The sequence below is a fragment of the Monodelphis domestica genome, chromosome 8 (assembly GCF_027887165.1).
Source record: "Monodelphis domestica isolate mMonDom1 chromosome 8, mMonDom1.pri, whole genome shotgun sequence".
Taxonomy (NCBI): domain Eukaryota; kingdom Metazoa; phylum Chordata; class Mammalia; order Didelphimorphia; family Didelphidae; genus Monodelphis; species Monodelphis domestica.
This window is the reverse complement of record NC_077234.1, coordinates 228,333,096-228,358,452: the sequence shown is the minus strand read 5'-3', so window position 1 is coordinate 228,358,452 and position 25,357 is coordinate 228,333,096. Positions and strand designations below refer to the sequence as shown.

The 25,357-nt window shown below is 35.3% G+C and overlaps 1 protein-coding gene and 1 long non-coding RNA gene across 9 annotated transcripts in view; one reads left to right on the top strand and one right to left on the bottom strand.

Annotated features, from left to right (window-relative positions):
* The window catches only part of SHROOM2 (shroom family member 2), a 236,421-nt gene that overhangs the window by 23,885 nt on the left and 187,179 nt on the right, over positions 1 to 25,357 (bottom strand). For 2 of the 8 annotated variants that reach the window (XM_056808024.1, XM_056808026.1), the window contains one exon: positions 116 to 193. The exons of 2 other annotated variants lie outside the window; for them this stretch is intronic. In XM_056808024.1, coding sequence (XP_056664002.1) covers positions 116 to 193 — 78 coding nt within the window. Of the gene's footprint in view, positions 1 to 115; positions 194 to 4,936; positions 4,995 to 24,301; positions 24,602 to 25,016; positions 25,145 to 25,357 lie in introns of those variants that run through there. 4 more of the 8 variants (XM_056808030.1, XM_056808031.1, XM_056808029.1 and 1 more) reach the window with 4 other exon arrangements.
* Positions 11 to 25,357, top strand: LOC130455900 (uncharacterized). Its single transcript, XR_008914157.1, has 2 exons — positions 11 to 111; positions 23,796 to 25,357. It is a non-coding gene; the product is annotated as an uncharacterized LOC130455900 (long non-coding RNA).

Below are 25,357 nucleotides of genomic sequence, written 5' to 3'. Positions count from 1 at the left end.
CGCCACTTACGGCGGAGCATTAGCGACCAGCCGCCCAGCTCGCTGCCCAGAGAGCGCACTCCCAGCACACCAACAACTGAAACTCAAAGGAGGAAAAGAAAGCAAGAAAAGGTACCTCTGAGCCCCTGAAAGAACGCACGTTCGCCCTTTGCTTAGAGGAGGCTGAAGAGACACAGTGAGCTTAGAAAAGAAGCTGAAACAGACAAAGCAAACAGAAAAGGCTTAAGATAACATGAACCCAACTTGAGGAAGTCGGCTCTCTATTTGCATTAGGAAATACTAAGAGAGGCTGAAAGTTATCAAAACAGCCCAGGCAAAACAAAAGGTGATTCTGGGAACGATGCATAATCCAAAGAATGTCCCGGTTATAAAAATACAGCACAACACCTACACGTTTGTGAAAATGACAGTACACAAGGAGAGGAAGGAGCCATCCTATGCTGTTAGAAGCTGATGCATTTCAACATAATGCACCTCTTGTCTTTAAATCACTAACCTACTGTGTTTAATCTTCCTCACAATAGTGATAAATCAGGCGAGGCCAAAGGGACTGAACCTATGATTTCATTAGGATGAGGTGAGGAAATTCCCCCTACTGAAGGTGCCTTGGCACCTTCTCTGAAACTTCATAGTATTAGTGAGTTGCCCAGGGCACAGATTGGCTACCAAGCCAGAGTGTTTCAGAGGTGGGACTTGAAACGGATCTCCTTTCTACTATGCTAAATCAGGAAATTGTCACTTAATTCTTTAAAAAAGCTTCTTTATTAATTATAACTATGCATGACAAATTATGGCTTAATATTACTTTCTTTTCAAAACACTTGATTAAAAATTAGTGATTCCCCTCCTTGTTTATCAAATCATAACGTTAATGGATTTCACTATAGGTTTACTTTTTTTCCTTTTCTGTAAAACCTTTCCAAGGTGACCATTTACTCCTCCCAAACACTTGGGGCACAATCAACTGTGATTTATAACTGCAAATCAGGTCTTTTAGAGCCATCTGAATATTATAAACATGTTCAAATGTCCATTGAAAAAGTAACATTTGCTAGTAAAGTGTTTCGCTGCAAATTTTAGGAAAAAAATATTTTTGAATTCTTTTGGCAAAGGACAGAACTCCCCTTTGGGGAGAAAGGTAACAATGGAAAGTAAATAATGACTCAGTACCCAGGTTTGCTAACCACAGTAAGAAAGAAAAGTATTGTTTCCTAGTTTCTCTCCAGCACTTTATCATAATGCCATTTATAGGATTTATCAAAGGAGTGCCTGACCTTTTTTTTGTTGTTGTTAATTGTAGTTCAATATAATTAGTTTCCTTTGTAATTCTATGCCTTATATTTTATGTATTCAAAAACATTATTCTGAGAAGGGATGGAAAGGCTTCACGATAATGCCAAAGGGATCTATGATAAAAAAAAAGGTTAAGAAACTTTGACATAGGCCATTTCTCATTATTGGAAGATGGTCCCATTGCTAGGCAACTGACAGGATTCTTGGGTGCTACACATCTCTAATTAGGGAATGTCCTCATAAACTCATTTTCAATACCTATTTTATTAAGCATCTACTACATAAAAGCCAAGGAGAAGTCAAGACAAAAGTACAAATCATCCCTGCCCTCAAGGAGTATACAATCTAAAATATACAACACATAAATAAGTAAGAAATACAACGTTATTTCAAGAGGCAGAGAAGTGTTACTATCTGAGAGATTGAGAAAGGTAGTAGCAGAAACGTGAGCTGTATTTGGAAGCTATCTAGGAATTTTACTTGTGTGTAAGAGAGGAAAAAACACATTCTAGACATGGGGAACATCCGTGCAAAGGAACCAGGCAGGGGATAGGATTTCATGCATGGGAAACAGTGACCAGATCAGTTTGACCAGAAATTGGATGCATGAGTGGGAGTAATAGCTTAAATGTGCATTTCTCTAATTATTAGTGATTCTGAACATTTTTTCATATGGTTAACTGATAACTTTGATTTCTTCCTCTGAAAACTGCTTATTTATATCTGTTGACCATTTATCAATTGGAGAATGGCTCTTACTCATTCAGTTCCCTATATATTGCTTAGTGCAAAAGACACCCCCCCCCCTCCAGTTTCCTGCTTTTCTTCACATTTTGGCTATATTGCTTTTGTTTGTGCAAAAAATTTAAAAATGTTACATAATCAAAATTATCCATTTTACCTCCTATATCTCTCTCTAGTTGGATGTCGTGAATTATTCCTCTATCCACAGATCTGACAGGCAATTTCTTCCATGTTCCATAATTTGCTTATTATATCCTTTATGTACCCATTTGGAACTTACTTTGGTATATGATGTGAGACATTAGTCTTTGCCTAGTTTCTGCCAGTCTACTTTCTAATTTTCCAAACAGTTTTTGTCAAATAGTGGGTTTTTAGCCCAGTTCTTGGGATCTTTGGATTTATGAAACATTAAGTTACTGTGCTCATTTGCCTTTGTATATTTTATACCTAATCTGTTCTACCGATTTACCTATTTCTTTCAGTGTGCCAGGTTGTTTCGACAATTACCACTTTGAGATCTAATATTGCTGGTTCCCTCCCATTCTCATTTTTTCCCCATTGATTGATTATCTTGTTATTCTTGACCTTTTCTTCCTCCAGATGATTGTGTTGTTATTTTTTCTAACTCTATGAAATAATCCTTCCGTAATTTGATTGGCATGTCATGGAATAAGTCGATTAATTGATGTAGTATTATCATTTTTATTATATTGGGTCAACCTACCCACAAGGAATTAATATTTCTCCATATCTAGATATGTCTTTATTTGTGTGAAAAATATTTCATAACGTAGTTCTTGTGTGTGTCTTGGCAAGAAGATTCAGAGAGTATGAAAGGATGGTGGGAGCAACTTGGGGTGGTGATTTGGCAAAACATGATTGATGACAGGACAAGGTTATAAAGTTAGAGAAAAGAGACAGAGGAGATGAACCGGGAGGTGGAAGGCTCGGTAATCACGGTGAGGAAAAGAGAATGGAAATCTGAAAGAATAGCTTGTGGTCGGAGAACAATTTCAGAGTTTGGGATCATGGCAGTGCAACAATCATGAGTGGTAGGATATGAGCGCCATTCCAACAAGTTCTCAAGGTGGAGTGAAAACAGAAATAATGGGAATTTAGGAGGTTGACTGACTGGAAAGTCGGGCGTTTCAGAGGACACTAACATTTTTTTGAAATCCCTAAGAATGTGGGCAGGGCAGGAACTAGGGAAGAGAGGAAGACTGTGAAATAGGTATTGAACTCTTTGAGAAGGGAAAGAAAATGGAAGCCAGCAGATGACAAAATGGAGTTGGTTGAACTGGGAGATAAAAATGGATAGAAAGAAGAGATGTTGGGGATGGTAACTGGGAATAAGGAGGGAAGCATATGCCTATTCTGTCTTCTGGCCAAGGGCTCCAAGAATATTTTCACAGAAAAATCTCAGCATAAAATAATGCCAAATGCTTGTAATGCAAAGCATCCTAACGGTGCCTACCAGTGATAGGAATACAGTAGGGGTTGGATGTTTGCTAAATTAATTTCTGCTAAAGTTGATGTTTTACCTGGTTATTTCTAGTTTTCCTGTTTCCATCTCGAAACTTGATCACTTTAACAGTTTTTTTTTTTTAAGAGAGATAAGAGACGGAGAGGTAGGGAGAGAGACAGAGACAGATAGAAAGACGGGGGGAGAGAGCAAGATAGAGTGAGAGAGACAGAGAGACAGAGAGTGAGAGCGAGACAGACAGAGAGACAGAAAGATGGAGGGGAAGAGAGAGTAAGAGAGAGACAGTATGGTGTCGCAGACGCAGGCTAGCACTCAAGAGTTAGGAAGCTCAAATTCCATCTCAGACACTTGCTAGCTAGTTGTGTGATCCTGGGTAAGTCATAAATCTCTCAGGACTTCATTTTCCATATTGGTAAAAAACAAGGACTCAATGAGTTCTGAAATCCCTTCCAGCTCTAAATCTGGTCCTATGACCATATATCAGTGGACTACATTTTATGAATAAACTGCTTTAAAAAAAATTTCCCCCCTGGCTTAAAACAACTTGAAGAAAAAAATCTGGCCAACTCTTTTGATTAGCATAAACATAAGTTTCTAACAATATTTAGACTAATATGTTCTTTTTCAAAAGCTAAAAAAATAGTTTGAAGTAGCTCAGACATTTTACTTCAGTGTGGGTCTGGATATCTAGCCTGATTTCTATGAAAAATTATATTAAATGATGCATGAATTTTGATGGTTGCTCTTGGGGGGGGAAACATATCTTGTCCAGCAGTATGAAGTATGATTAACATCTTATTCTACAGTTCATATAACTGCCTATTAACACAGTAATTTTTGACTGCATAATTGGTACATTGCTAGATTTTTTTTTCCTTTTACAAGTTCAGTGCCCAATATCACCAAATTTATTTCCAATAGGGCAGATTGTGAGAATTTCAAGAAATCAAGGTCACAGAAAATAAGGAGTCAATGATAAAGATGAAAAACCAAATGCCAAGACAATTCTTCAAAATGTATTTTACCTTGTAGGCCAAATAGGATCCTAATCAAAATTATGTGGACAAAGAGTCTTTCAGACCTGATACAATGGGTTTCTTTCTCATTTTTTGCGTGTCCTCAAGGCCAAAAACATACAATAAAGAGCATTAAAAAAATCAAAACAAAGACAGTAGAATACTCCCCTTCTCAAGGCATTACAATTATTTTAGGGATTGGAACCTGTAAACCACCAGGGCTGGATATGGATAAGCTTTTGCAATTATTTTAGACCATAAAGTAAAATTATACAAAGAAGAAAAAGGGGGTAGCTGCATTCCAGAGACAGAGTAATTTACATTCAGCATGGGTTGGTTGCTTCATTCACATGCAAAACATGCTAATTACATGTTACCATGGAGAGAATCAGGCTCTTACAGTTCAGAAAGGAGAAAAAGAAAGCAAGCTTCAAGCAGCAGAGGGACCCAGGAAAAACCTGTGAAATGGCATAATAACATCTTTTGACTTACTGTTTAAATTCTTAAGGTCTATAATAGAAAATATGAAACCAACATGTTAAAAAACATTACTTAGAAAAAAGGGAAAGATTTTTAAAACGCTCAAGATTTTAAACATTTCATAGTGAATAACAGAGGGAATAAACATTACACATGCTTTGTTTTATCTTCCCATTTTAAATATCATTTATTCTCATTCAACTCTCATTAAAATGTTAATGCTGTCATGAAGCATATACCATCTATCATTTCTAATAAATGGCATCCCTTTATGTCTGTTAATATAATCACTAGGACCAAGGTCATGCTAGGAAACTAGAGGGCTAGGGGTATGGATCCTCTCTTCTAAGAGAAACTCACAAACTCACTGTGCCTCAGTTTTCTCATTTGAACAATAAAGTAAATTCTAGTTATTTCCTTTCCTTTGGAGTGTTGTAAAGGAAATGTGAAAAATTAGTTTTGTCCAAATAATTTTCTAAGTCTATGAAAATGAGCTCTGTGTTTCTGAGACGTAATTAGGAACTGTATGAATTTCATTTGAATGAGAATAACACCACCCACTAAAAACATTATTTAGAATCTGCTCACCATTTTATATTTTGACACTTTATTGTAATCAATTAAACTAAGAAAGCTCTGTGAATAAGACTAGCATAATTATTTCTATCTAAAGGGAAATCTATTTAAGTAATATAGAAAACTAATTACAGGGAATTGCTCTTAAGATCTAGTCCCATGCCCTTCTATTTACATAGTATCCGTGATAAATTATGCACAAGGAAAGCTATCATTAGCTATTATCATGAAGATATCATGAGATATCAAAGTAAAAGATATCATTCAAAAGATGCCTATCTGGAAAAGGAGATGGGCTAGTAGCAGATGCCTGTGTGTTGAAACATCAGTTCTATAATGCTAAAAAAATTAATGTTTAAAACCTAGAGAAAGTCTAGCACACTCAGCCTGACTGCTTTTGGGGGGTTTATGGGAGATGGAGACAAGACATGCAAAGGGTGAAAAAGTGAGGATGAGTTTTGACCTGTAGGTTGGGGCCAGGTTGTTACTGATTATTAAAATTAAAGAGAAGAATTTATGTCAGATTCTCAGGGCATTATAGAACTATTAAACTCTATTCAGGGAGAATGGCAAGGTCAGACTTGAGTTTCACAGAAATAATGTTAGCATTAGTTGGTGGCAGATAAATTAGGGGTGGGGAGAAACTTAAAGCACCAATAAGAATTATTGTTCTCAAAGTGTGGTCCCAAGATTCCTTGGACACTCAAGACCCTTTTAGTGGGTGCAAGGGGTCAAAACTCTTTCTATGATAATAATGTTTTAAATTTTAATATGGTAAATATCAAGAGAGATTCCTTTTGGGGAGGAGGGTGCTCTTCAATAATTTTAGAGACTATAAATAGGGGTCCTGGGACCACAAAGTTTGAGAACTGCTGAATTAGGAGGTGCACTAAAATAACACTATGAGAATCATTTCCATTAAGTTTTCTTTTCTGAATTCCACTGACTCATGACGTGGGAAAGAGGTGCCTAGAGAGATTATTTAAACTCAACAAGCTTCAGTTTCCTTCTCTGTAAACAGAAATACTCATCATAATTCTACATCACATGGTTAGTGAGAAAAGTTATTTGTAAACTATAATGGTAGCCATGAGCTACCATTATTTCTTTTTTCTGCTCAATAATCATTCATATATTTTAAGCAGATTAAATATAAAATCACATATTTCAGTTTTTCCTGAACAGGGAGGGGTATTATTTGGTTCTCTCATCCAGAAAATGGCCACATGATAGAGTTAATTTATAGAGGAAATTTAAGGTTATCTAAACCCAAGTTCAGAGGATGATAGATTTAGCATTGAAGGGGACCCTTGGAGAGCATCACTTTCTGATGAAACTGAGACCCAGAAACATTAATTCCAAGGGAACCAAAAAAAAAAAAAATTTTTTTTTAAACCCTTACCTTCCGTCTTGGAGTAAATACTGAGTATTGGCTCCAAGGCAGAAGAGTGGTAAGGGCTAGGCAATGGGGGTCAAGTGACTTGCCCAGGGTCACACAGCTGGGAAGTGTCTGAGGCCAGATTTGAACCTAGGACCGCCCATCTCTGGACCTGACTCTCAATCCACTGAGCCACCCAGCGGCCAAGGGAACAAAATTAACATGCAGCAGGGTTCAGGTTTAAACTCAGGTCCTATGACACTACAATTTTATTTTTTTTCCCCTATTTTTAAATAGATTTTTATTGATTTTATATAAAATTTCCTTCTATATGAATTCCCTCTGATAATCATTCCCCTTCCCTTCCCAGAAAGCCATTACATATTTTAAGAACTTTTTTTATTCTTTTTTTTTAGTTCCAAAGCCTCTTGCTCCCTACCTTCTCCCCATCCACTGAGAAGGCAAGAAAAACAAAATCTATTACAAATGTGCAATCATGCAAAACAAATTTCCATATTGTTAAAAAAAAACAAGAGAAAAAAATCTGCTTCTGTCTGCATCAGTTCTCCATCTAGAGGTGGATCATATTTTCATCCTGAGTCCTTTAGTCTTACCCTAAATTCAGACTACATGTAGTTATTACTCACTGACCTTTCCCAAGGAAAGAATGTAGAAAATTATCCTGTGACACTACAATTTTAATTAAAATAGATAATAATAATAATAATGTTGAGTGTTTATATAGCTTTAAGATGAGCAAAGTGTTATAATAATAATAATAATAATAATAAGTAAAAGCTAACATTTTTATGGGACTTGCTATATATGCCAGGCACTGTGCAAAGCACATTAAAATGCTCTGGGAATATTATATTCTGGGAATTGGGTGCTATTATTATCTCCATTTTACAGATGGGGAGACTGAGGCAGACAGAAATTAAATGACTTACCCTAGGGTGACTGGGGCCAGATTTGAACTCAGACACTTAAACTGCGTAGCCTTGGGCAAGTCACTTCTAAATGCCCCAGTTTCCTCATGTGTAAAATGAGTTGGAGAAGGAACTAGCAAACTACTTCAATCTTTTGCCAAGAAAGCCCCAAACTGGCCATGACTGAATGACTTCCTGACTTCATCCAAACTCTGCATCCACCACCAAGATTTCCCTATCTGGTACTACAACACAATAGGAAAATAAGAAAATTTAGTCATTTTCTGCAAAGATACTTAAACTGCCAACATAATTCCCAAGTCCAAGAATTAACAGATATGTTGAACTACTTAGAAATTAGAATTTTAATAAATGTTTCTCATGAAAGTAATAGAAAATTATTATCAATAGAAAACACATAAGCAGCAGAAATTTCAAAAATGATTTACCACATTAGTAAATGAAATAACACCCTGCCCCAGAGTCCCCACACACAACCAGATAAAGTAATTAGCTTTTCAACATTCAATTATTATGGAGTACCTATTGATATGCAAATGCAAGGCACCCCTGGATTGTTGCTGGGGGAGAGGAAATGCAAAAATAATTCCTAATCTCTTAAAGTGCTTACAACCTAGTAGGCAACATTTGGCAAGTACACAAAAATTACAATAAAAAGCAAAATTTGATACATGTCACAAGAAATGAAAAGAAAAAGTATTATGAAATTTGGAGGAGGAGAATCATGGGATCATAGACTTAGAGATAAAAGAGACCTAGTTCAAGATGGCAGAGATTGTCTTTCTTAGGAAATGAGCTTTTATGGAAGTATACATAAATGTCTTTCAGAAAATAATCTCATTTTCCTACTGATTTCCACTAAAAGATAAAAGAGGCAAAATGTGAGTGAAAAGAATTTGGTTAATCATAACAATTAGTATACATACATGACTTTCAGAAAATAATCCTGTTTTCTTACTGATTTCCACTAAAAAAAAGGTAAAATGTAACTAACATTTTTTTGATCAAAAAAGGTAAATCATACATTTAAAGGAAAACATTATTTTGTGTTACTTTAATAATGCTAATGCTGGACTCAACTTAAATGATTACATATTGTCTGTCCTTGATGACAGCAGGATTGTAGATTTTTTAGTCTGGAAGGTACCAGTACAACCATCAAAATCAACCCATACATTTTGCAAATGAAAAAAGTGATTTTAAGCAGGTTACCCAGATACTAATTACCTTAAAAAGGATTTGAATTCAGAACTTCAAAATTCCCACGTCCAACACTGATTATTATTTGCTTTGAAAATTACTAGTGTGACATAAAGAGAAAAATGGTATTTTTTTTAATCCAAGCCTCGAAATAACTACTCAAGGCAATTCTTTGCTTTTGCTTTTTGGGGGTACAGGGCAGAGGTACATGACATTATTTAAACGAATGACACCATGAAATCTGAAAAATATCAATATATTTAGATGACAGGCACTAGCAGTATACAAGACTAAAGACTAATGTATAAATAGAAATATTATTTTTTATTTTTTAAAACAATGAGGAAAATTTATTAATCAATCAACACAATGTGGTTTGTCTTAAATATTTCTTGTTGGCCAGCTCTGTCTGATCTCTCTGCCCTTTTAACATTAGCTGTCAGCCACAGTTGTATTCCTATAAATATAGAATTATTACTCTATAAAGCTGGGCCAACTGGATGTGGCTTGCATACAGCAGGAGTCTAATGAATGGCTGTGTTAGTCTGGATGGGCAACATTCTGATGCCACGAATAATAGATGGGCCAAACTTTTCCTATAGTTCCATCCCATTCCATAGCACCTTCTAGGTGGTTAATAAGTATTTGTATATTCAATGATAAATTCCATATTAAAAGAAAATTTATATCTTCTGTCTTGAGTCACTTTATGAAACTGGACCTCAAAATATTCTACTTCTCACTTTAATAAACCATAAAAATGACTATTGGGGCATACCAACATGAATTAAGTTAAACTCACATCCTTCTTAACTGAAGTGATTACTGAGGGGGAAAACAAGTGTCAGGTTATAAAAATGCTGAGAGGGATTTAGCCTTAATTCTCATAAGAAAAAAACCCAATGAGAACACTAGAATGGATGTCTTTCCATGGGATACTAGTATACAGTCCTTCCTTGAACTTAATTAAAAAATTTTTTTTGTTGTTGTTCAGAACTAGGCAAACTTCTATAAACATAAGACACCAAAAAGGAAAAGAAAATTCAAATTGCATATAGAACTCTACAGCTCCATTATATACAGCTTACATTTCTTTTTACCTATTTGTAATAAATTCAACACATTACTTTCAAAGCGTCCTTCTTCTGTCTCCTTTTTAACCTCCTGTTGTCTTTTGTTCATTTTAAAAAAAAATGCTCCAATGACCCTGTTTTATCTTAACACCAACATCATTGTGATATCCTTTCCTTCACAAATTCTCTATCCATTAAAAACAAAAACCTTCATAACAAATAGGTATAATCAAGCAAAATGAATTCATATATTTGCCTTGTCAAAAAATGTCAGACTTAATTTATATCCCTATTTCCTAGGACAGTGATGGTGAACCTTTTAGAGACTGTGCCCTGTGCCCCATCTTCCCCAACCAAGTGCTATATGTGCCCTGCCCCACCTTACCCCTCAAGGAGAGGGAGAAAGGGTTCCCATTGGTCTGCTGGGCAGAGGGGTGGATGAAGTGAGGAATGTCCTTAGGCCAGATAGAGAGGGGGAGGGGAGGAAGCACTCCCATTAAATTTAATTTTAATTAAATTTAAAATGTCATTAGGTACAGTGGAGAGGGGGAAAGGAGCAATTTTTCCCTGAGTTCCAGCGCCTTTCTAGTAACAAACTCTGGTGGACTATGGTGCGTATGCCCACAGAGAGGGCATTCTCTGGCACAAGTGCTATAGGTTCACCATCCGTCAAGGGGTGGATAAAAAGATAAAAAGTATGCTTCATTATTAGTTCTCTAGAGAAGTGGTTGGTCATTGTAATGATCAGTTAACTTTTTAAATTTTATTTTTCATTATAATGTTGTAGTTACTAAGTAAATTGTTCTCCTGGTTCAACTTATTTTACTCTGCAATACAATTCCTAGAAATCTTTCTAGGTTTTTCTGACTCCATCACTTGAGCCATTTCTAATGGCACAAAATTTTTTTGTGGTGTCTATAGACCATAATTCATTCAACCATTCCTCAGTGAATAGTTATCTCTTGGTTTCAAATGGTCTTAAAATTTTTATTTTATTTATTATGTTTATTTATAAATTTAATAATTACACACACACACACACACACACACACACACACACACACACACGCGCGCGCGCGCGCAAAGTTAGGGGGGAGCTAGATAGTACAATGAATGGAGTGCCTGGCCTAGAGATGGGAGATGCTAGGTTCAAATCTGGCCTCAGACACTTACTAACGCTATAATTCTGTATAAGTCATTTAACCTCATTTGCCCAGTCTTTACTGCTCTTCTGCCTTAGAACCAATATTTACTAATGATTTTTAGATAGAATGGAAGGACCTTGTATAGTGTGCCTGGAACATAGTAAGCACTATATAAATGGTAGCTATTATTATTTCTATTAAATTAGGGCTAAACATTTTCAAAAGACTTTGTACTTGAAATAAGTATTACAAGTGTGAAGAATGACAATTATGGGAAAAAGTTAGTATTTTTAAATGAGTAAATTTGTGCAGGGCTTTCAAAAATCCCAAGCTTCTCACAAAACAAGTTTCATTTTCCAATATTTTCCTAGTGATGCCCTATGATTAAAAATCATACAACACTATAATCTCCAAAGAATCAAAAGTGTTTTTAAAGGGCTGTTGAAAGATGTGTAGGATTTAATTTTTGTATTTGCATCCCCAGTACCTGGTACAGTGATGGGTACAGAGGAGGTGCCTAATAAGTGCATAAAAGTAGATTGTGTGATTCATGTAACTTGTATAGGAATGAGAAGGGAAGAGGTAGTTTCTGGCAAATAATATTTTACCAGAGATATTTTATAATTACAATTGTCTGAAAGCTTAGAGGAACCAGATCTTAATACACTCATTATCTGACTAGAAAAAAAAAACACATATGGTTTGGTCCTGTAAATATAGCTTTAATGACTCTCTTCCACCAATATGTTTCCCAAGCACATGTTAAGATCATATATGACTTTTCATAGATGCAACCAAATAGAATTTTGTAAGATAATCTTCTGATTACTTATGTCAAGAAAGGCATTAAACAGGGAGATTTAAGTTCACCAAAGGTATCATGGAAGATGGAGCGCAGAGTAGAAATTAAGTATTCCAGATGGTAAAGTCTTCTAAATGCTTTCATTTGTAGATAAAAATGTTCTAACTGCAGAGTCCAGGAATATTTCAGAGCTCTCCAAATGACATGTATAATCACATAAATCATTTAAAAGAGTTCAGCCTTGCTTTCCATAGAGAGAAAAAAAGGAGTGGATGAAGAATATTTATTGTACAGACTATGATATGGATTGGATGGATCTTTTCCAATAGTAAATATTTCTTGGACAAAAAATATTCACTGAATGGACCAAGAACTGAATAGGATGAAGAGTAGGATGGAACATATTTGGGGAAATGTGCTGGATTTTTAAGGACATCAAACTTCTCCCTGAAACAAAGGCTCACTAAAAAAAAAAAAATCAATTTCATATCAAACATTCATGATGCTAGCAACATTTCAATAAAATTAATCTGTACTCTATTAAAAATGAATAATATGGAAATAAGTTTTGAGTGATAATACATGTATAACCCAGTGGAATTGCTTGTCTGATCTTAATTATCTTTCCCTATAATCATAATTTTTTATACTAGACTGTGAACTTTAATTAGAACATTAAATAAGAAAACAAATCTAGTCTGTAAGTGAAAGACAATATGGCATAGTAACAGGGGCAGCAAGGAAGGTGATGCAGCAGATAGGGTGCTAGGTGAAACTTTTCCAAATTTAAATCTGGTTTATTCTGGGCAAGTCACTTAACTGTTTGCCTCAGTTTCCTCATCTGTAATTCTCAGCTGGAGAAGGAAATAGGAAATCACTTCATTCTCTTTGCCAAGAAATCCCTAAATGAGGTCAAGAAGAGTTGGACATATTTGAACAAGAAAATAATAGTTCATAATAATAACTAATATTTATACACTGTTTTAAAAGTTTTCAAAGAACTTTACAAATATTACTTCACTTATTATTCCTCCATGGGAATAATAACAATAATAAATAACAACAGCTAGCATTTTTACAACACCTATTATGTATTAGGCACTTTACAATTATTTTCTCAGTTGATTCTCACAAACACCTTGGGAGGTAGGAGCTTTTATTATCCTCCCTCTTTTAGAGATGAGAGTTTTGGCAGGTGGAGATGAAATGACTTGATAATAAGTATCCGAGGCAGGATTAAAACTCAGGTCTTCCTAAATCCAGGTTCAGAGTAGGAATGAGAAAGATCTAGGTATAGGTCCAATTTCTAATAGACAATTGCTATGTGATCTCAAACAGCTCAGTATGTAAGCACTACTCCCAAAAGGCATCCTAATTCAAGAAAATATTGTCCAAAGAACTGAGGGGGTGGAGGGATGTATAATGTATATACATTACATATATATAAGTAATTAGAAGTCATGCTAATTTTCTTTTCAAATTAAGAGAAGCAGGAATTTTAAAATTTAAAATAAAATTAATTTTCCCATATGGTTCATTTTTTGTAAGTGAATAATCTTATAAAACCAAAACTCCCAAACATAAACCTAAATACATAATTTAAAAATCATACGCTTTCATCTGTATTCTGACTCCAAAAGTTTTCTCTGGAGGTGAATAGCATTCTCTGAACTTAGTCCCTCCGAATCATCCTGACAGTAGCCAAGTCTAACACAGTCGGTCATTGTACAATATTGCTATTACTGTGTACAATGTTCTCCTGGTTCTGCTCATTTCACTCTGCATCAGTCCTTGGAGGTCTTTCCAGCTATTTCTGAAATCATCCTGTTCATCAGTCCTTAGAGCACAATAGTATTCCATCACCATCAAATGCCACAATTTGTTTAACCATTCCCCAACTGAGGGACATTTCCTCAAGTTCCAATTCTTTGCCACCCCAAGAAAACCTGTCGTAAATATTTTTGTACAAGGAGCCCCCCCCCCACTTTTTTAAAATCTCTTTGGGATACACCTCGTAGTGATAACCACGGAGTTTTAAAAAGAGCTACACTGTTTTTTGTTTGGTTTGGTTTTGTAAGAGCTACACTGTTGACAAATGAGGACATTCAGAATAATATACTAAATAGTTATCATGGAAAAGGAGTACCAGTGGCCAGAAGTTGATGTTCAAGGATAACAGGCTGAAAGGGAACACCTAGTCCAACTTCCTCACTTTATAAATGAGAAGATTGGGCTCTGCCAGGAACGTTAGGGGATTAGACAAGCTTACCCAAGCAATAAGCATTTGAAGGTGGAATTTGAACTTCGGTCCTTCAACTTGAACTAGAGCTCTTTCCATTAGAAGACATTGTTGTCAAACTCCAACACAAACAGGGCTACCTATTGACTTAGAGAGCCACAAATGAACATTAAGGGTGTTGGACCATTTATTTATTTTGTTAAACATTTCCCCATTACATTTTAATCTGGTTCTGACTGCATTCTAGAGTTCTGCAGCCTGCTGGCTAGGGCTTAACACTTCTGCTTTAAAAGTTTCTTTTATGGGCAGCTAGGTAGCATGGTAGATAGAGCCCCAGGTCCAGAGATGAGGGGTCCTGGGTTCAAATATGGCCTCTGACACTTTGCTAGCTGTGTGATCCTGGGTAAGTTACTTAACCCTGACTATCTAGCCCTTGCCACTTTTCTGTCTGAAGAATGATACTAAGGAAGAAGGTAAGAGTTTGTTTTTTTTAAGTTTTTCTTCAAATAATTTTTGTAGAAAACTTTTGGCAAATTGAGGGTCATTAATACCAATCTTTTTTTAAAAATTGGGTGTTAAAGATTGTTTCAATGCATAAGAATTTAAGACTTTGACCAGGTGTCTCTATAAATACATTTTGTGATCCATCAAAAATTTAGTGGCCAAGAATCTCCTCTTTTGATTCTGGTCTTAAGGTGATTAATATCAACCAAGTACTAGTAGAGAGAGAACTAGACAGTATCATGAGCACCAACAATACTCGAGAATACAAAGTTCTTTGTAAGAGATGGGGAATACAGCTAACTGGCTCCCTCTGTTCCGGAACACATCAGAATGTGTTAAAATCAGATGAATGAAAATGGCAATCACCACTATCATGAACAGAGAAAAATAAGTTGGAAGTATTTAGAGTTATATAATAATCCTATTTTAATCAGACTTCTAAAAATGGCATTTCATCTACCTACCAATTCACCTCTGTAAATTTAGGATTAAATAATGTCTTTTTCACAACAAGAATGAATTAACTAAAGCAACTGAGATTTGGAAGTCGAAGCTCCTTATGTCAGTGGTATGTAAGGATTAAATAAGAATAATGTGTCGCTAGGTCAGATCTACTTTCTTTTTCTTATGCATTGTTTTGGAAAGACAATGATTTTCTGTCTAATTTAATCTCAAGAAAAAAGATATGCATCTCAAAATATGCCAATTTCTAATAACCCAATATCAATCACATAATTTAATTTAAAAACCATTCCTAGTTTTGTTTCTAGCCTGTGTTACTTCTTGGGATAAAGGTCCTTCCTCAAATTTCCCATAGAAATATTTTTTTAAATCCAGCATTTTGATAAATGTATGTGTTCTACATGAGTTAATTATCAAATTCTTCCCCTTTTAAGCACTGTTTTTTTAAAAATTCTAATTCTTTTTATGGCTATATCATGAAAATGCATGATGTGCATTCTTATCAATCAATTAAGAACATTTATTGAATGTCTACTAGGTGACAACCACACATTAAGGATATAAAGACAGGAATATATATAATCCCTGTCTTCAAAGAGCTTATATTGGGGGGAGGGGGGGAGAAGGGAGACAACATATAAACCAGGAACATAAATGATATACAGTAGGAAAGGTACAAATAGTTAAGTTTCTCTTTCTCTGAAGACCTCTGAATCTATTCTTTTGTCTCATATTTATGGAAAAAACGTAAGTCTCCTGTTTTCCCTAAAAAAACAAACAAACATATACATATATGCATATATATATATATATGTATGTATAGATTAAAGAGGAAGAGGAGGAGGAAGAAGAAGTTGTTAGTTGGGAATTCTTCAAGCACAAGAGAAAACTATGAGGGATTCTTTCAGATAATGCCTTCTGTTTTTATATGGATTTCATGTTGGCAACCCAAATAGTGGATATGGGAAACCTAGAAAAAGAGGTCATTTAAACCCATAAAAGTAATGAGGACCCTATACAGTGGCTGGAGGTCAGAGGATGTAAAAGTATTAGAAGGGCTATTGGTTTCAAATGCTGGTTAGATAGAGAAGAGCTTTAAATTCAGATATAAAAGAAAAAGGGATAGCTGGACAAGTTTGATTATATAAAATTTTAAATTTTTTGTATAAATAAATCTAATTGAGTAAAAAATCTGAGTAAAAAACTGAGTAAAAAATCTGAAGGAAAACAGGCAACTGAGGAACACATCTTTGTCACACGTATCTCTGATAAAAGCCTCACTTCCAACATATATGAGGAGTAAATTAGAATTTCTAAGACTAAGAGCCATTTTCCAATAGCTAAATGGACAAAGGACATAAACAGGCAGTTTACAAAAGAAGCAATCCATGCTATCAACAACTGTATGAAGAAATATGCTCTCTAAGCCACTAATAATAAAAGAAATATAAATTAAAGAGACTTTGAGGTTCCACCTTACATCTATAAGACAAAGAAGAAAAATGCTGGAGAGGCTAGAGGGAAACAAGGATATTATGGAGGTATGAATTGGTTAAGCCAATCTAGAAAGCAATTTGGACTATGCACAGTAAACCAGCAAAATGTACATATTTTTTGTCCCAGATATATTACTGTAGGGTTTTATGCATAAAGGCTAAAGAACTTAAAAATATATTGAGCACCTTATAAGTTATTAATAACAGTAGCAGCAGCTATATATTTTGGAATAAACCTAGCTGTTAGAAAGTCAGCTCTTATATCGGAAAGACACTTGCTCTATAAGTTATAGTCACTGTTCTCGGTTCTCTCTTCTGTGTCTAAAGAGAATAGGTCTAGTTCTTCTTACACAAAAAACCCTTAAATTATTTTAGGTTAATTACTCTGCCTCCCTCAAAAAATAAAAAAGACCAAACTTCTCTTCTACAGGCTAAAAGAGGTTTTAGTTCAGCTTCCTGAATTCCTTTATGACCCTGGTTGGATAGATTGTAGCTTGTAAATGTCCTTCCTAAAATGGGGCACCCAGAATTCCCATCCATCAACCAACACCTATTTATTGAGCACCTACCAGGTGCTGAGTTCTGGAGACAGAAAAAGAGGACTCATTTCATTTAGGAGCTTATAATCCAATGAGAGACACAAGTCAAGGAATCTATGAGGCAGGCTAAATAGGAAATCATTAAGTGAGGAAGTCATTGGGATTAAGAGAGGCTGAAGAAGGCTTCTAGTAGAAGGGGGTATTTTTGTTAGTCCTTAAAGAACAGTTCTCTAGATGGGATAGGATTAGAGTACTATGAACTATCCTATTTTTGGTTCTTTTTAATGCAATCTAAGGCAGGGTGAGCTCTCCTGGTTGTCAGGTTACATGGCTGATTCACATTAAGTCTGCAATTCATTTCAGCCCCAAGGTCTTATTTCATACCATCTCACAAGACTTTCCTATCTTTATTAGGTACCTTCAGTCATATTTCTTACATTCTTTCTTTCTTTTTTTTAAATCATACTACATAATGACTGATTGTTCTATTCATGAGATGAAATTAGTGCTGAGTGTATGGGAGGAAGAAAAACGAGTTGTGGCTCATAATGAAATGAAAAGCGCATAATATATTTTAATTGAATTAACAAGCAGTATTTGAACTAGGAGCCTTCTGGTGGTACAGATGTCAATCAATAAACATTCATTAAGTGCCTATAGTAAACACTTAAGCATAGAATATAGGTATATTTATGTGGATATTTGAGTACTATTACTGTGCTGGGTAAGTCACAAGTATTATAGTCTAAACAACAGTTTCCAGCATAAAATCTAGGGGCGCGTGTGTGTGTGTGTGTGTCTGTCTGTCTGTCTGTCCGTCCAAATTTCTACACAATAGGCTAAAAGTTGAAAGGAGATTTATTCCAATGTAGCAATAGGGGAAATATCTGGGGTTCTAGTTACAACAACTAGGAGACTTCCAAGATATCGTCTAGCAAACGCCTCTTCCATTTTACAAAGGAGGTTTCCCACACGTGTCTGTGCACATTATATTTATATATAGGAATACATGAATATGTAAAATGATATTGATATATTCAAAATATTTACATATTTCTAAACATAAATATAAAAAATTGTATTGATCTTTTCAAAATGCTTTTGCATATCTATCAATATGATATAAATAAATCTATTTTTAAAATATTTTTATTATTTTCAATTAGTTTATGTTTATATTATATAATACATTGTATAATTAACTTATAATTATATACCATCATTATAATTAATTACTGTTATATAATACAATACTAAATTTATATGTATGTTTACATATGTGGTGATATATTTTATTTAAGTATTAAACATATCAACCAGCATATTTCTATATTTGAAATATAAAAGTAATTTAATATATTTAAGATAAAATTATTTTTGATGGGATAAAACAAAATATTTTTCTGGCTTTTTTTGGCACAATTTATCTATACAATTTATCTATGACCTATAATGATCCAAATCCTTACAAATATCAAATACTGAGATGAAACCTCTAGTACTTCTTTCACACACAAAATAATAATAATATTAACTACTGGCATTAATATTTCTGGTTTCCTTAAGACTTAGCTCAAGTACTATCTTCTGAGTGAGACCTTTCTTGCTCTTCTCAACGGCTAATGCTTTCTTCTCCACCTTGTTCTTATTTTGTATGTGCTTTCAATATTCAAATATATGCATGTATGTTGTCTCTTCCTTATAATATAAGCTCTTTCCAAGCAAGAAGAAATTCATCTTTGCATTTCCTGGCACTCTTGTATTTCTATTCTTCTCCATTTAGCCCCATCTCTGGCACATAAGAAGTGCTAATGATGATAAACTGTTAGTATTAATAAGTAAAGTGTTAACATTAATAAATACTTGTTGATGAATTTGACTCACTGTTCTAAAGCTTACAAAGCAGCTGTCAGAAAAATACACCATCTCATTTGATCTTCATGACAACCCAACAAAAAGAAGTTAAGTACTGCAGGTATTTTGATCTAGAACTGTGATTTCACGATTGGACGAAGTTTTCAAAGTGACTTTGTCAGAGTCACAGAGGCAGTATGTTAAAAGTTTGGACTTGAATCCAGGTCTAGCTGATTCCTTTAAAAAAAAATTAATTTTATTTTCCCCCTAATTATATATGATAACAGTTTCTAACATTTCCCCCAAAATATTGAGTCTCAAATTCTCTCTCTTCCTCCCCACCCACTGAGATGGTAAATTGAGTCTCAAATTCTCTCTCTTCCTCCCCACCCACTGAGATGGTAAGTAATCTCATATAGATTTTACATGTACAACCATATAAAACATTTTCCCCATATTAATCTTTTTGAGGAAATAAACTCAAATAAAAAACTAAGTGAAAATTGTTTCTTTGGTCTGGAATCAGCTATTAGTTCCTTTTTCTGGAAGCAGATGGCATTTTTTTTTATCATGAGTCCTTTAGGATGGTCTTGGATCAGTGTATTGCTGAAAATAGCTAAGTTACTCCTGGTTGTTCATTGTACAAGATTCCTGTTGATGTATACAGTGTTCTCCTGGTGCTGATTATTTCACCCTTCTTCAGATCATTTAAGTCTTCCCAGGTTTTTTCTGAGCACCTCCTGCTTGTCTCCCTGATTCTAATTCCAGCTTGTATTTCTTTCCACTAAAACACACTAACTTCAGCCAAATGACTCAACCCAAAGACTTTATCAGATCTGATTAGCAACCAAAGGAAAAACAATCCTAAAATCCAGTAGTGACAAGCACATTCTAAAAATACTTGTTCTGAAAAAAATAAAGTAGCCTGATTTAAGTTCAGAAAAACAAATATTTTTATAGAATAGTGGGGGTTTTATGTGAAAATATCAGCTGTGTTTGAGAGGTTTCTGGATCATACTTTTAAAAAAAAGGACAAAAGCTGAAATGTTGAATAAATATAATCCCACATTGAGGACAGCTATTGTTCAATCCATTTAGTAAGAGTCAGAAGTTCTTATACTCATTTTTCAGAGATATCTGACCCTTGGTGACCTCATTTGAGGTTTTCTTGGGAAATATAGTGGGCTAATTTGCCATTTCCTTCTCCAGATCATTTTACAGATTAGGAAACTGAGGCCAACAGGGCTGACCAGTTCTCCATCCACAAGGTAAGCTGCCTCTTTCTTGCACATTAGGAGCAAAAGATACAGCATATCTATTTCACTTTTAAATGACAGTTCTATGATGCAGTGAATAAAAGACTGGAGTCAAGTTCAAACCAAAGCTCATATACTTATTAGCTGTGCATAGGCAAGTCACTTAAATCATGTCTGCCTCAATTTCCTCATTTGTAAAATGGAGATAATAATAGCAACTAGGTGTAAGTGAAGATTAAAAGGATGAACATAACCTCAGCAAGACAATCTATGATAAGCCCAAAGATTCCAGTTTTGGGGACCAAAACCAACTATTTGATAAAGACTGCTGGGAAAATTAGAAGACAGTGTGGGAGAGATTAGGTTTGGATCAACATCTCACACCTCCACCAAGATAAACTCAGAATGGGTGAATGACCTGAATATAAAGAAGGAAACTATACGTGAATTAGGTGAACACAGAATAGTATACTTGCCAGATCTATGGGATAGAAAAGACTTTAAAACCAAGCAAGAACTAGAAAAAAAATCACACAATGTAAAATCAATACTTTTGATTACAAATTAAAAAGGTTTTGTACAAACAAAACTAATGCATCCAAGATTAGAAGGGAAGCAACAAATTGGGAAACAATCTTCATAACAAAAACCTCTGTCAAAGGTCTAATTACTCAGATTTACAAATAGCTAAATCAATTGTACAAAAAAATCAAGCCATTCTCCAATTGATAAATGGGCAAGGGACATGAATAGACAATTTTCAATTAAAGAAATCAAAACTATTAATAAGCACATGAAAAAGTGCTCTAAATCTCTAATAATCAGAGAGATGCAAATCAAAACAACTCTGAGGTATCACCTCATACCTAGCAGATTGGCCAACATGACAGCTATGGAAAGTAATGAATGCTGGAGGGGATGTGGCAAAGTGAGGACATTAATTCATTGCTGGTGGAGTTGTGAATTGATCCAACCATTCTGGAGGGCAATTTGGAACTATGCCCAAAGGACACTAAAAGACTGTCTGCCCTTTGATCCAGCCATAGCACTGCTGGGTTTGTACCCCAAAGAGATAATAAGGAAAAAGACTTGTACAAGAATATTCATAGCTGCGCTCTTTGTGGTGGCCAAAAACTGGAAAACGAGGGGATGCCCATCAATTGGGGAATGGCTGAACAAATTGTGGTATATGTTGGTGATGGAATACTATTGTGCTCAAAGGAATAATAAAGTGGAGGAATTCATGGAGTCTGGAACAACCTCCAGGAAGCGAGAGGAGCAGAACCAGGAGAACAATGTACACAGAGACTGACACACGGTGGTAGAATTGAATGTAATGGACTTCTCTACTAGCAGCAATGCAATGACCATGAACAACCTGGAGAAATCTATGAGAAAAACCACTATCCACATTCAGAGGAAACACTGGGAGTAAAAACACTGAAGAAAAATAAGTGCTTGAATACATGGGTTGAAGGGATATGGTTGGGGATGTAAACTCTAAATGAACATCCTAGCGCAAACATCAACATGGAAATGGGTTCTGATCAAGGACACAAGTAATACCCAATGAAATTGCGTGTTGGCTGTGGGACGGGTGGGTGGAGGGGAGGGAGGGAAATAAAGTGAGTATTGTAACCAATAAAATAAAATTAAAATTAAAAAAAAATAAAGGATTTCATCATTGAACCATGGGAGGGGGGGGAGGATGAACATATATAAAGTGCTTTGACAATCTATAAATGGTAGCCATTATGACTCTCATTATTATAAGGGTTGCATATAAACTATAAAATCCTAAAAGCCTAAAAAAAATGAGTGAGGCACTCGTTGCACCATTAAGTTTGAAGTATATATTTTTTGAGAAAAAAAGAACACAACTGTTCTTTCTCAAATGACTCTCAGAAATTCTACAATAAAATTCACTAGGTAAACCTATATTTACATTAAATTAATGTAAGATCATACTTAGCACCCAGAGAGTATTTTGAGACTATTTTCTGGTACTTTCTAAATTATTTTTTACATAATTTGTAACATTTTGAAAACTGGATTTCATGGTAAACCTCATCACTCTACCAGGAGTTAGTTTTGAATCTGGAACCGGTAAAAGGTATTGTCAAGGTACCCCCCCCCCCAAATAACAACAACGTGGACAGAAAACTGGCCATCAATGAAATAAAAAAATTAACAACTAAACAAATGAGAGGCAAACTAATAACATACATGTCATAATGGTTCAAGATGATTCAATAATGGTAAATGCATTTCAACTTCTCTGTCTCTCTCTACAAACATACTTCCAAAAGTATTTGTGGATTTGAAAATGTTAGAATTTGGATCAAGATAACTTGTATAAGATAACACTAATCTACTCCTCTCCTCTGACTTGTTTCTAGAAAATAACTTGTGAAACTAAATAATTAAACTGCTCTGGTAATAATCCAAGGATGTAAACAGCAGAAGTGGAAAGTTAGGCTACTCAGCCATGCATGGTTAATAATCATAAAGTGTCCAAAGGTGGGGGGTCAGGGTGAGTCAAAGAAAAAAAAAACAGAAAAGGAAGACAACTATTCTACTGTCCATTCATTTTGTGTGTTTCCCCTCCCCCGAGCCCTTTACTAATAATCCTTTGTATGATATGGAGACGGGTTAGAGAAAAATTGGAAAGTAGGTGCTTTCCAAAAGCCATATGAAATATCCATTAAGTATTAAAAGTACTAAAATCCAAAAGGCAGATGTTGTCTGAGCAGTCAATCTACAAGGATCCCTACAGCTGGCATGTATTTAATATGATAGAGTGTCACCCCAACTGGGCTACATAAACCTTATGTAACCTACAGCTGTTAATGCCGGTGCGTGATATATGGTTATTGTTAGCATCTTTCACTAGACCAGCTTTTTCTGTGCCCTATTTTCATGCTTCCATACATGACGAGTGCCTCTGAACAAATTCTTTCATTTTATAAGATAAATACAGCTATTCTTTTGAGCTGTATCACTCTCTATATTTTTATAGTTTTTCCTTCCTCTTTCCTATCTATGTATCTGCAGAACTCATTTCACAACAAACAATCTAGGAAGCTACAAAAATTTGCCAACCTGACCTATTTTGAAGAGGAAAGAATTATTGTCACCATAAAAATAAATCCATCCTAAATCTTTATTTTGTTTCCAATGAAATACATTCAGAGAGTATTTGTATCCAATTATTTCATCAATCTTAAGCATAATATTCAATTAGAATGCTAACAGTACAATTTTGCAATCCGTTCTTTTCATTCTTTTTCTCTTTCATCTTTCAGCCAGCACAAGCAGCAAGCATGGACTCCTACTTATAGAAACCAGCCAGCCACATACATACCTAAACAGTCAATTTACATCTGCAGCAGATCCGGACTATTTAAGACATGCTATCCATTGTACAGATAAAAAAGGAGGTACTGTTTAACCCAGTGGGCAAAGAAATTTCATTCATTTGGAAATCTATCCAAAAGAAGGACTTGAAATGTTTCTTTTGTCAGAACATAAAAGGCAAAATCTCACATGTATTTTTTAAAAAAATTATATGACCCCAAACTGTCATTAGGCAGATTTTCACACAGAAGGAAACCAAAGAGAACTCAATAGCTACTATACAAAATGAGGGGGAAATAAGAAGAATTATAGTGATTTGATTTCCCCATGATCATTTTTGTTAAAAAGAAAAAGTCTGCCTATACATAGCCATGAATGCATATCAACAACATTTTTTAAAATTAATTTTCATGCACACCAATAATTTTTCATTCTAATGTAGCTGCTGACTCACCATTCTTTCAATATTCACATTCAGGGCTCCAAGAGTCAAAATGCCTGTTTCTTACTCCTATTGCTTAAAAAAAAAGGAAAAGAAAGGAAAGGGGGGAAAAAGGTCTTCAGAGGATGCTGGCGTTCTTTCCCCAGTCTGAGGGGGAGACTAGTCTGCAGGAAAGCCAGTGCTGCAGAAATCTATTTCACACTGTGCAATGCTGAAAAATACCAGAGCTACCAGTCACATAAGAGAGGCTAAAAGCACTATAGATTTCAGCCCAGAAAACACTTGAAAAAGGCACTGCCTCCTGATTCCAATGTGCATTCTGCCAACTGTGAAAACAAAAGGTGCTAAAAATGGTTGGCACACACACACACACACACACACACACACACACACACACACACACACACACACACACACACACACACACACACACCTTCTAGCCAGGGTCAACACTTTCACTGGCATCATTTTTCATGTTGAGAAACCTCAGACAGAACAATAAACAAGGAACAGGGTTGCAAATCACCCCACATCATACCCACTGTTCTGTGCTGCAGTAGTTTTTTGAGGGTTACAACTGACAAGCAGCCTCTACTTAAAAAGACAGGAGAACAAAAGAAGTATTAGTTACGATGGCAAGACAGCAAAGCAATCCTGAGTGATGATTAAACCTCATTTCCCATTCGGGAATCCAATCCTGCAAAAGCCAAACCCAGGAATCTCTTACCTGCTCCTCACCTCTGTCTAGCGCGGCTGCTGCAGGCTTGCAGCTCGCTTGCAAGCACGGCAGTGAGTTTCAGGACCATACAGAATGGATTCTGTCTGTTGCAGCCTCCGTATCTCATTGACTGTAGCCCAGAGGATTTTCAAAGCCATGCCTCCCTCACAACAGCTGGCTTGTTTTTGCTTGCTGCCACATGATTGACAAGTTCACACAAGCACTGTCAACTTTAACCTTGATGACTGAAGACGCAGTTTGTATTCTATGTTACATCACCGAGAACTTCTGACCCCGGAGAGAAAAGCTCCAAAGACTTCAAAGCCTAAATTGTCTTTTTAAACCCTAAA